This window comes from Sebastes umbrosus, chromosome 18, assembly GCF_015220745.1.
Source record: "Sebastes umbrosus isolate fSebUmb1 chromosome 18, fSebUmb1.pri, whole genome shotgun sequence".
NCBI lineage: Eukaryota > Metazoa > Chordata > Actinopteri > Perciformes > Sebastidae > Sebastes > Sebastes umbrosus.
The window spans coordinates 13,054,106-13,066,337 of NC_051286.1; the positions used below are offsets into that span (position 1 = coordinate 13,054,106).

Here is a 12,232-nt window from a genome sequence, read left to right on the forward strand (position 1 = left end):
TAGCAACACTCATCTTGGTCAATCACTTCAAATGACAAGACCTGATATAGGTCATGGCGTTATTGAGTGTGCAGTTCGCAGGATATTGAGTACTTGTGCGTATGATAATCCGTGTGGGTGTGTGTGAGCTGCATTATATGAGCCTCACTTGACATTTCAGTCTGAATAAACAATCTGCTACTTTCCCGGCTCTGCCCTGCAACCAACCAGTGATCCCATTTTTTAGAATGAAGTGGAGGACAAGAGTTGAAAGCAAAGACACAGACAGGATGTCGACTTAGTAGGTCAAGTAGCACTGCTCTGTCGCTCCTGACTTAAAGGGTTACTTGGGTATTTTTCCAATGTTTTTGTGTCTAAGGGACAACACTCTTTGAAACTGGTCCAGTATTGAGGGGAAACGCTGCAAACGATAGCCGCGAAACGGGCTGCAATGTAATCGCTCGGGACAATGCCACACCATCAATGTACGTCCACTAAAAGTGCTTGTTTTTGCCACTGACAGGCTCAGATTGTTATTATAAGTGTCTGACAACATTATGGAAAGGACCCTACAGAGAAATGAAATGTTTTTCTTTACCTTGCTTTTTCGCTTGATCCGGTCTGTTTGTTATTATGTCTAACTAAGTCTTGCTCGGAGAAGTCTCATTCTAAAAACTCGCGTTGCATCCACATTGTCGAAATCATCTAAATATTCAGCCATGACATTGAAAATCTTTTAGATAATACTAAGCTGCGCTTTCTGTACTCCAACACAACAAAACCCTGACAACACCGGCACTGAGGAAAACATTTTATTTCTCTGTAGGGTCCTTTCCGTAAGGTGTGGAATTGCCCCAAGCAATTTCATTGCAGCCCGTCTAATGGCGGCTATCTGCAGCATTCTCCCTCAATACTGGACAAATTTAAAAACTATTGTCCCCGTTAATCACTTGGACACAAAAACATGGGGTCCAGGTTGAAAAATGACCTTTTAATACACAATACACAACCTCTTCCTATTCAATTATGTGGCTTCAAATACTACCTGTTGATGTGGAGCAGTCACCAGTGTGGTGAAAAGACGTGCACATTTTCATCAACGCACCTACAGTACAGACTAGGGTCTCATTTAAAATGATTAGATATCCGAATTGCAGGCACAATTAGATCCTAGTTGCAGATTACAAGAGAGAGAAAAACATCAATCCAGTCTATTAAAAAATTCTCCAGATAACAATATCCTAAAATCATATGCCCTCAAAATATCAGTTTTTGCAGCTTGTGACGATAAATTCAAGAGTTAATATTAAAAACAAAACGAAAATGTCACAGAGATGACTTCGAACACGTTGTTTACCGGCACCCACAGTCCTCAGTGAGCTAAGCTGGATCTGACTATGTGTGCTAAGCTGTTGGTGCTGAAATGGGTACGTCCACATTTTCATTAAGTCATTAAAAAATTGGTGTGCTGTCCTAGTTTCTTTTTTATACATCCACATTTTGTCATTTTAAATATTTTAAAACGAGGTGTATCACAGGCTGGAGGAAATGGTTTGTACTTAGCCGTATTGTAGTAACACAATATGACTTTGTGTGTTGTGGTGTTCAGGGTGTGTAACTTTCAAAGTTCCAACTAGTAGAGAAGGAGTAACTAATCAAAAGTGAAAATACACATATCACTTTTTTTCATGTAAATATCAGGGGTTTTGTGATAATTTACTTATCTATATATTGCCTGAATGCACTTTATGTGTGTGATCTATATGTCTATGCAAAGGCTGAGTCAATGTTTCCACGGTAACCTTGAACATGAGGGTTCAAGTTTCACAGGGTGTGGTGTATTGGTGAAGTCGGGATTTAATATGGATGGATTTCGGGATAAAATGGATGGAGTGGGGTACACATGATCAAAATGAGAGATTAGCAACCTGCATTATCATGGAGTCCCTTCTTAATTATGTTTGTGCATGTGTGTAAGAAAGGAATGTCATGCACCTGTATGTGTCTGTGTAACGCACCTGAGAAAGCATTGCTGTAGTAGCGCGACAGCGTCTGCATGATGTCTTTGGAGTGTTGTGTCCAGGGAGCGATCTTGCGGTAGGTCTTGACCCTATGGACCAGCTGGGAGCCGCCGTACTGCAGCGACAACGTGTCTCCATGGTCCTCATACAACTCTTCAAACAACCTGAGCCACAAACACATACACACATTAACATACAGGTATAACTGGACATAGGTAGCAGAGGGCACAGAACTGCGAATGAATGCTGCAAATAGATAGGGACTTCATGAAAACTGGTGAAATTGTGTGGAAAATATGTGCAAATTGGAATTTGTGCAGCAAACAGTGTTATTAAGGGTTGTTGCATTTGCTACTTCTACTGGGGATCCTAATAAGTGGAAATGAAAAAGCGTATATTACAGAGTTTTCAGACACATTTGATATATTGCTATAGTGACCATAATTTTTCATTTTGTTCAAAACACATATACAAAATGTTTTTCATAATTTATAGTAAAAAATCTTCAGCTCTGGCAAAATATATTGTAAAGTAAGAAGCTTTACCTCACACAGTCGGTATCAAACTGAAGTTTGGGCTTGTCAATCATTCCCAGTGCATACAGCTGATAGGCCAGCGCACACTTCCCCACCATGAACTGGGCGGTGTTGGTCCGATCCAGACAGTCCACACAGTTGGTCCGCAACACGCCAGTCTACAACAGCAAAGACTCCTGAAACTTAATGATGGCACTTCATTACTCTACAGTAGTGATTCCAAACCTGAGGTCTGGGCCCCCTCAGGGGGAGGCCAAAGATCACATTGGGTGCGCCAAGATGTGTCTGCCCTGAGGTTGTCAAAATTAAATTTGCATATGTACTGTACAACTAAAATCATAACAACACAATAACTGGATAATTCATACAAACGTCTGTATATAAAACTATTTAAAAATATATTTTGTTTCGCAAAATCAAACGAAATATTCTGCTTCAATCCAGATTTGTTGGCGTTTAGCCTTTCAAAAACAACATTTTCGATGCGGTCAAAAAACGATTTGCTCTCCCAAAACAGACCATTGTTATTCACTGATGAAAGTTGATTTAATAAAAAAGACTAACTCGTTTAATACACTGAATCACTTTATTCAAACTGAGGATTTTGTTCAAGGATTTGTAATCCTTTTTTAGGGTGATCTCGTGGGGGGGCTCAGCTTTTCTTAGATACAAGTAGGGGGGGCTTCAAGGAAAATAGGTTGAGAACCACTGATCTACGGGATGTTTATGTATGTAGTCAGACACAAACCGCATGAAAAGGCAATCAGTGGAATAACAGCATCAACACCAAACGTATCTCCATGTATTCATCATCTGTAAATGGAGGCCATTAAATTGCAGTAAACAGCTTAGATAATTCCGAGAAGATCACTGTATACACGCGATCAAGGTTTCCATGAAAAACTCTCATTATGCAACTAAATGCATTGGCCTCGTTTTGCAGCTATAACAATGATAGCTGTGACCCTTTTAAATCAACATAATGACAAATGCTGAATCCTTGGCCTCGATATCTCACTGCTATGAATTGATATGCAGGTTTATTACTTTATATAATATAACTCAATTTGATAAAGAGTCTATTTGTTTACACCACTATGTTATTTTTATTTTTATATGTACAAAAGCTGCAAATGAGAAGATTCAGTACCTTCAGAAAATCAGAATTGTGACACGAAAGTTACAGCAAACCTGCTCGCTATGTGACATACCTGCACCCGTCCACTGGCTGTGATGTGTCCACCTAAATCTCCCCACCTGAAAAAATGACATTCAAATCAGCTTAAAGAATACAATAGAGGAAACCGACAAAAGTATTTGAGTGCACATGTCAATTCTACTCTTCTGCAGGCATATGCACTCTTCTTTTCCCGCTACAAGAGGTGTGATCGCTGTTATAATCACCATTTCAAGGCTGAACATAATGGACTAGATACAGTGCATACATGACAATGTGGGATATACACACAGAAGAAAATCAGGAATACGTGTTCTCATTTACAATATTGCATAACTCATGTGGGAACCCAATCCAAGGATGTCAAAACTACAACAGTTCACATTTTCCAACATGATTAAAAGGTATAAATTACAAGTTTTTATTTGTTTTGAATTAGGGTTTAGTGATATGGCCAAAATCCTCTATTCTGATATATGTCATTTCATATCTCGATAACAATAAGTATCACGATATAGCATATTTTCTGGTAATTTAATAAATAAATAAATAAATAAATAAATAGTCTATAAATAACCACATGGTAAAGCCTATTTTGTCTACTCATGTGTGAATTAAATACTTGACAAATTAAAAGTGCAGAGTATTTTTTTCATTTAATTAAGAATTTTGCAAAACGATCAGATTTTCTGAGAAATTTGAGTTAGTATGTGCTTGTTATTATCAATTTAGACAATATAATTGTGTATCAGGATATCTCGATATATGATTTCATCACGATATGATTCCATTGAAGGACGATAAATGATCATCAATTGAAATATTGCCCGGCACAATTTTAAATGAATATTGTTTTTATTCATTTTCTTGCCGAGAGTTAAATGAGAAGATTGACACTAGTCTGGATCTAGTCTGCACTGCCTTTGTCAAGGTTAAAAGGAGTAATAAAGTTTGTCGTCCTGGTTCAGACTACGGAGCCTCAGTGTTGTTTCATAAATGAAGGCGCCGTTCCGGCACAACTTGATTGGTTGATGCCTCTATTTGCGTTTTTTAAAATATTTTAAAATCGACGTTGTTACAGAAAACAATTGTCACTTTTTCGTTTCGTAATATTCACGTTCTGTGTGAAAGTATTCACGGCAAAAACAACGGGTCGAAAAAATATTGATGTGTGAATTAATTGCACGAAAAAAAACGGCGCCGGTTTGTAAAGGCCTTAACTATTTGCAAAAAAAAGCGGATTTAGATATTCCCCAAAATACTGAACAAATCCTGTAATCACATTCTTTACGATAAATGATGATGAAATTTAGATGCTAAAGTCCAAGAAGGTCCTCTTCAGGCTCTGGGTTCTTTCTTAATTAGCTCTTTTCTCCCAATTCAATACACTTCATCACTTTCTTTTTAAAGTGCTAGTACAAAAAAACAGCAACAGGCAAAGTGAGAATAACTGAGAGGAAAACCTGCCTCTAAATTGTTTAGAGGGGGAGCTCTGAAGACAAATACAATAGCTGTTGAAGGGTAGGTTTTAAAGCATCTCATTTTGGCATGCACATTGTGAGCTGATTGAGTGATTATAGTTCAAGTGTCGAGTATGTATGTGTCTGACAAAGTGCATGCCCGAATGCAGAGACGGAGAGGACAGACAAGAATAGCACGATAAAACAAAGTTAACAAATATCTCTAATTAGCTTCATTATTCATGAGGTAATCTATGCATGTGATGGTGGCTACAGGTGCCATAATAAAAGTGCAACTCAAGAGGGTTTTGTTCGTGGAGAGCACATGTGCGAAGTGAGAGTGTGTCTAACAAAGAATGTGAGATAGCGCTGGGGAATGCAAAAGAAAGGGTAATGAATACCGGCCATGGCGTGGTCCTTGGGTTACGTAACAGAATGGTAATGTTGGGTGAAAGTGATTAAGACATGCAAGCAATGGAAGAGCCATGCGTTAAGTACATGGACGGCAATCTACTCAGCTCGTTAGCAGAAAACTATCTGAGACATAACTGTTATCAGGCATAATTTCCATTAAGAATTCAGAACTGGGAGTTTCAAAATTAAGCAATGTCGATAAATGTATGATTCTGAATATGTATGAATAGAAAAATGGATAATACACCCTCCCTAAGGAAAAACAAAGTCTGCGGGAAAGTCGGTGGCGTGGTCAAGCATATGGTTTCCTTCCTCTTACACTTTTTCCTCATGAGTTAAGCGCCAAAAGATGTTAGTTATGAGCGGTTTCTGAATACGTTTCATTTTAGTTTCAGGTTGGCTTCATATGAAAGTGTAAAGCAATAATTAAGAGTGTTTGTTCACACACAACACCTAACTGAACAATGCTTGAAATATGGTCCAAAAGTCTGTGTGTGTGTGTGTGTGTGTGTGTGTGTGTGTGTGTGCGTCAGCGTCAAAAAAAGGCTCACCTGTCATCCGGTCTGATGGTGTGACAGTAGAAGTCGGAGCGATTACTGAAGAAACCTGTTCGCTTCACCACGTTCTCTGCTATCATACTCAGACGGTCCAGAACGTTGCACAACTTGCTAAGAGAAAGAGAAATGGGAAGATCATATTAGCTTTTGTGTTTCAGCTGTAGCTGGCTTATAGTGATGATGTACAATACCTTTGGCTATTGTGTTATGCTTATTTACTCGACTTTTTTCAAAGCATTAACACTAGGTATGTCCAATACCAGTGAAATTCCATGATTCTCGATACCACGGTACTGTTTGCATTCTGATTTTTTAGGAAGTTAAACAGGTCATAATTCCCTCTCTATTATCTATTTTATATTGCTATGAAAATATCTCCTTCAAACAATTGGATTATTCAAGTTTCTCTCCATTTTATAAGAGTACATTTATACACATCATGATAACGTTAGAATTTACCATCACCTTATACATTTTTACTGAATAGAGCCTGAACGCATCATAATGTAATGTAATGTAATCAACCGATGCGCCCATGTTTACCATGTTTAAGTCGTCAGGATGAGAGCTATTTAACGTGAGCCGCTGGTAAGCAGCACAGTCCTGCACAGAGCTAACAGCTAACGTTAAGTATCTCCCGTCCTGCTGATTTCAACACGGATTGGTTGTTCGCTATGTAGCATTATCTGGGAAAAAATAGGGTGTGGCACATTTATGGTATAGTCCCCACCTCTTGGTGTAGCGGGCCATGTCCCAGGCGATGTAGTCGATGCAGCAGTCTGGCGGGAGGAACTGGTTTAGGTTGATCACAGCTGGGTAGAGCTCTTCACTCAGAATCTTCTCGTGTTTCCTCTTTTCTCGTTTCTGTAGCACAACAGAGAGAAATATGTGTTTTCATACGTGTGTGACTGATTCTATCAATCAAAGAGCTACGAAAAACGATACCATGAGGACACCAGCAGATATAGTCCGACATGTGACAGGTGTTTTTTTCTCTTTGCTGCATTCACAGAGATCCATTCAGGTTGTCTCCACAGTCACCTTGGAGGAAAATAGAGCTGCGAGAAACAATTTCCAGGACCCATACAGAGTTGGAAATGTACAGTATGTAGTGCAAAGCACAGAACTGAGGACAGACACTGCAGGTAGATGGGGGATATATGATAAGGAGTGCAGCTGCGTGGTATATTCGTGGAAATTGAATCTGCAAAGAGGGATTAAGGGGTGAAATAGCTGCTGCGTTTGGAATCCTAATACAGTCACATTAGTGCAAGTTTGAGAACATATATTAATGTAAGTGATCATTATTCTTTATTTCATTCAAATATGTTTGTAGCTGAAAATGTGTGCGGTTTACATCAGGACATCGGAAAAGCATGACTACTGTTCGTTTATTTAGAGCTGCAACGATTAATCAATTAGTCGATTAGCTGTCAACTATTAAATTTACGCCAACTATTTTGATAATTGATTAATTGGTTTGAGTAATTTTTTTAAGAAAAAAAGTCTAATTTCTCTGATTCCAGCTTCTTTAATGTGAATATTTGCTGGTTTCTTTACTCCTCTATGACAGCAAGCTGAATATCTTTGAGTTGTGGACAAAACAAGACATTGGAGGACGTCATCTTGGGCTTTGGGAAATACTGATCGACATGTTTCTCAATTTTTTGACATTTTATATACCAAACAACTAATCGATTAATCGAGAAAATAATCGACAATGAAAATAATCGTTAGTTGCAGCCCTAGTTTTTTTGTTTCTGAAGTCCAGATATTTAATTAATTGATAAAGGGAAAAAATAATGAACAAATAATATCTTTTTGTTGATAAAAACGCATGATTATCAGTCTGCCTCTGTGACCTGTGGTCACAAAGCCCATTAAGGCATTTCTCCATGAACTTATTTCTCCGCATTGTGTCTCTTTGACCATGATAATGTGCTTGGAAGCATCATTTAGCAGCTCACATCTCCATCTGCATATCCAGTAGTGGCAAAGCAACACAGCAGCCAGTCAGATTACCTATTCAGCTTGGCTGTGTCATACTGTCTGGCACACACACACACACACACACACACACAATTACTAGAAACTAGAAATACACTACACGTGCATATACTTACAAAAGCACGCATGTGCTGTTCACAGTAATAATCAGGGTTACAGGTGTGCAATGGTGCATTCACAGAACATGAATCAAAACAGTCACACATGCACATGAACAAAAAGGAAGGGGTTGCTCATGGACACTGTAAAGGATATAAATAGGCACTATAATTATTTTAATGCATATTAAAGGCTCGCTTTTATCTTGTCTCATCTTTATTCCTCCTCCTTTTGTGTATGCTTTTTCTATATTGGGAGGTTGCTGCCGTTTTTGCCTGGATTCTCTCTAAAAGAGAGAGAGTTGATTAGTTTCACTTGAATTAAAATGAATAAATTCAATATTTCTAAAAACATATATTTCTACGTGGGGAGAGTGAATGGTATCCCCGGCAGTCAAAACAAGTGGACTCTAATTAAGTTGGCTGGAAAAGTGGATCACATGCTTGGCCATGTGCTCACTTCCTCTCTATGTCTCTTAACATACAAACACGCACCGACCCATGACAAAAAACCACGCACACCCATGGAGATGTCGACACCGCCAGATCGACCGCAGTCACCACCGTGGTGAGATGGACTGTCATGATTTCATGGTTAATTGCCAATTCCTTCCCCTTTCTGCCTCCCTGGGATGAGAGAGAGAGGGTGTAGTGTATAATCAGGGTGTCCCCCCTCCCCTGCTCCCCACAGCCGGCACAGATTCACATGGCCGCGGCTTGTGCGGACCTCTGAGGTCTGTGATTGGTCCCTCGCCTCACGGCTCCCCTTGTGAGTGACAACGTGAGACCCAAGAGTGTATGGTGAGTGCAAGAGTGCAAGGTTGTCATACGCGAGAAGGCAATGCGAAAATTACTCCTAGAGCACTGGCTCAAATCAGAAAATGTCTAACAAAGGTTGCACACGGGGATGAAGATGAAAACAAAATCAGCGTACAGTAGCTAATGCAAACTTTTGTTTATTTTAGTGTATTTCTTAAAAATGGAATGGCTTGAAGCATCATTACCATTTCTTGGAATTTCATTATTTTTCATAATATAGTTTTTCATAATTCAAGAGCAGTTGGAAGATTAATGCTGATGTTTAAAGGACAACGTGGAGAGCCACGAGTGTCTTTGCAGCTGTGCATCTGTGCAGTGAGGTCTTCCCCTTTCATCACTGCTGTGTGTGTTTTCAGAGAAATGCAGAGGAAGATCAATAGTTAGAAGTTACCATTTCAACTGCAAGTAATCACCCGCCGCCAAACCCCCTTTAGATAACTACATGTTGAGTGATTCCACAGACGTATTTCATCCAGAGACACTTGAACAGTCCACAGAAATAGGTAATATATTCCTCGCACTAAGAAGCCAGCCTTTTTTAAAGAAAAGTATTTTACAACCTGGGTCTTACTAAAGTACTTTAGGCTAATGTAACTTTAGGTTTGTTGCCATTTCTCCAATGACAGTGGTGAATACAATGTCCATGGTTTAAGAAACTGATTTCACCTCTATTATAACATACAGCTTCCCAGAAAACAATTTCCCAATAAAAATATGCTTTCTTTTGTATATTTTTCTTCTCATCTTGTTATCATTTCTGTTGGTGATCCATTCTGTTAACATTTAAATGAAATAGAATATAAATGGTGTTAAAAATTCAATAAGGCGAGGAGTGAGGAGCTCTTTTAGGTAGCTTCGGCATCTGTATGATCTATTGATGAGCTACGTGCGAATCAGGCAAGCAAGGCCTAAAGGCCCAAAGGATATGTTATATATGATATAAATTAGCCCATCTGATTCTAATAAATGATAGAACATGCATCCCATGCTTGCCAACGCTTTTGATTTTCCTGCCCCGAGAGAGCGAGAGAGATGAGCAGACACACACCGGTCATAGCCTAATATCCGGTGAAAATAATTCCCTCTAAGCACATTGTATTGTATTGAAATAGGAATAAAATGAAATCTCCACATATCTTCTATAAATGATTCAGAGCGTGACGCCTCCCTTTGTTTGCAGAGCAGCAGAGCAAAGAGTTTTTTTAACCGCAATGAAAATGTTGTTTTTACAAATATGTATTGAAACTGAATATTTCATTAGATAAAAATATGTTGTGAATTTTGGAAATGATTAAATATATACATATGTCTTTTATAAATAGATTTTTACTTTTGGACTTTACAACACTCTGGAGGTATTGGAAATGTTTAATTAATGTCACCATATTACCATTTTTTAACCCAAATATTGCACTGATAGAACCACTTTATTGTTAGCAGGTTGCCATAATATTGCTATACTATTACTAAATAGTTTTGCCTCATTGCTATCTTGAAACGTGGTTCCCCATTATTACCTTACATACATACATTCCAGTCTAATATCGCCCAGATATACCCATTGTTAATACCAAGCTATTACCTGGTTATTTCTTTAATAATTACATGGTATTACTTAATTATTACCACTTTATTATCACACTATTAGCTCACTATTATCATGTTATTACCGAGCTGTAATATAAACTGCTACCCTTTTCTGTTATTCAGTTTCTACTTCATAATACTGAATCACTGCATTTTGTTGTTACATCTGTTCAGGAAAAGTGGAGTCATACTGCACATATCATTTGCCACAGTCAAAATGAGGACCTCAAAAAGGTGCGTATTGTTTGTGTGTGTGTGTGTGTGTGTGTGTGTTACCTTGACCAGGTTGAGGATGATGATAGGAGAGCCAAACCGCTGCAGCATCTGGTCAAAATGGAGGGCAGCTACGTGGGCGTATGGGTCAGCTTGGTCCACTGAAAGAGAAGTCAAACTGATTGTTTAATATTTAGGGAATTCAGGGTATCACATCTTATTAGGTGGTTTAAAATCATGCTGTCTTAGGCTATCTTATCGTATCTGGATGTCTCTGTTGAAAGTGTAAACAGAATGTGTTTTGTTTAAAAATGAAAGAAATGAAAGAAATCAAAAATTTGAAATTCTGAAAGGCAGTTTCTCAAAACTCAAGCTTCTTCACTAAAATAAGAAAGAGTAAAAGTAGGTTGACTTGCTTTAATAGGGCCAGTCTGTTTCATGGAGCCAATAGATATGAACATATAAAAATGTAATACTGGACTGTAAAGTTTAACAGCACACTGAGACAAACAAATAACCCCCACTTCTGATACTGCTCATTGTTCATACAGTCACTTCCATTTGCATTCTTTAATTTAAAGGGGACATATCATGTTCATTTACAGGTTCATACTTGTAATCTGGCTTTCTACAAGAATTTATTTACATGCTTCAATGTCCAAAAAACACATTGATTTTCTCGTACTGTCTGTCTGAATATACCTGTATTCACTGAAACGCTCCGTTTTAGCACCTGTCTCTTTAAGAACCCCTCCCGAAAAAGCCTAGTCTGCTCTGATTGGCTTGCGAGAAAAATATACCGCACCTTTGCAAAGGTAGTTCTCAAAGCCGTGGGTGATACAGTATATTCTGATGAGCTTGCATGTGACATAAGAAGTGGAGCCAAATCTTAATGGCTTGTTGAATCGCATGTTTTCTGATCTAGGCAGCCCACAAAAAACTTACTGGGTTGTCTTATTTCACAGTTTGTTGGTTTGTAGGCACTCCAGATACCAAAATATATGTGCACAAACGCTGAAAAGGTGAGTTTTTCCATGATACGTCCCCTTTAAATGTTTAATTCCTCCATTTGGCACTCCTGCGGAGCCCCACACCTGCAGCCAGCAGTCAAATTGGACCGGTGAAGCAGGCAGAAGAAAGATTAGCAGAAATAGGTCAGACCGTGCTAACTGGTAAAAACTGACAATATAAACAGGAGCTCAAGCACATAGTTTTCTCTCCACTATTTCATCATCACTTTGTCCACTGCACTTGTACCCAGGCCTCTGGAGTAGATGAGAGTTTACATCACCATACACTCTATAACATTCTTATTGTACCTTGGGAAGGGAATGTAGATAATGGTGATGATGATGATGGAGCAG

General features: G+C 38.6%; 1 protein-coding gene across 3 annotated transcripts in view; it reads right to left on the reverse strand.

Annotated features, from left to right (window-relative positions):
• The window catches only part of fig4a (FIG4 phosphoinositide 5-phosphatase a), a 53,896-nt gene that overhangs the window by 23,864 nt on the left and 17,800 nt on the right, over positions 1–12,232 (reverse strand). For all 3 annotated transcript variants that reach the window (XM_037751263.1, XM_037751262.1, XM_037751264.1), the window contains exons 11-16: positions 10,932–11,029; positions 6,875–7,008; positions 6,139–6,255; positions 3,748–3,793; positions 2,546–2,694; positions 1,998–2,164 (exon numbers count right to left, since the gene is read on the reverse strand). In XM_037751263.1, coding sequence (XP_037607191.1) covers positions 1,998–2,164; positions 2,546–2,694; positions 3,748–3,793; positions 6,139–6,255; positions 6,875–7,008; positions 10,932–11,029 — 711 coding nt within the window. The remainder of the gene's footprint in view (positions 1–1,997; positions 2,165–2,545; positions 2,695–3,747; positions 3,794–6,138; positions 6,256–6,874; positions 7,009–10,931; positions 11,030–12,232) is intronic.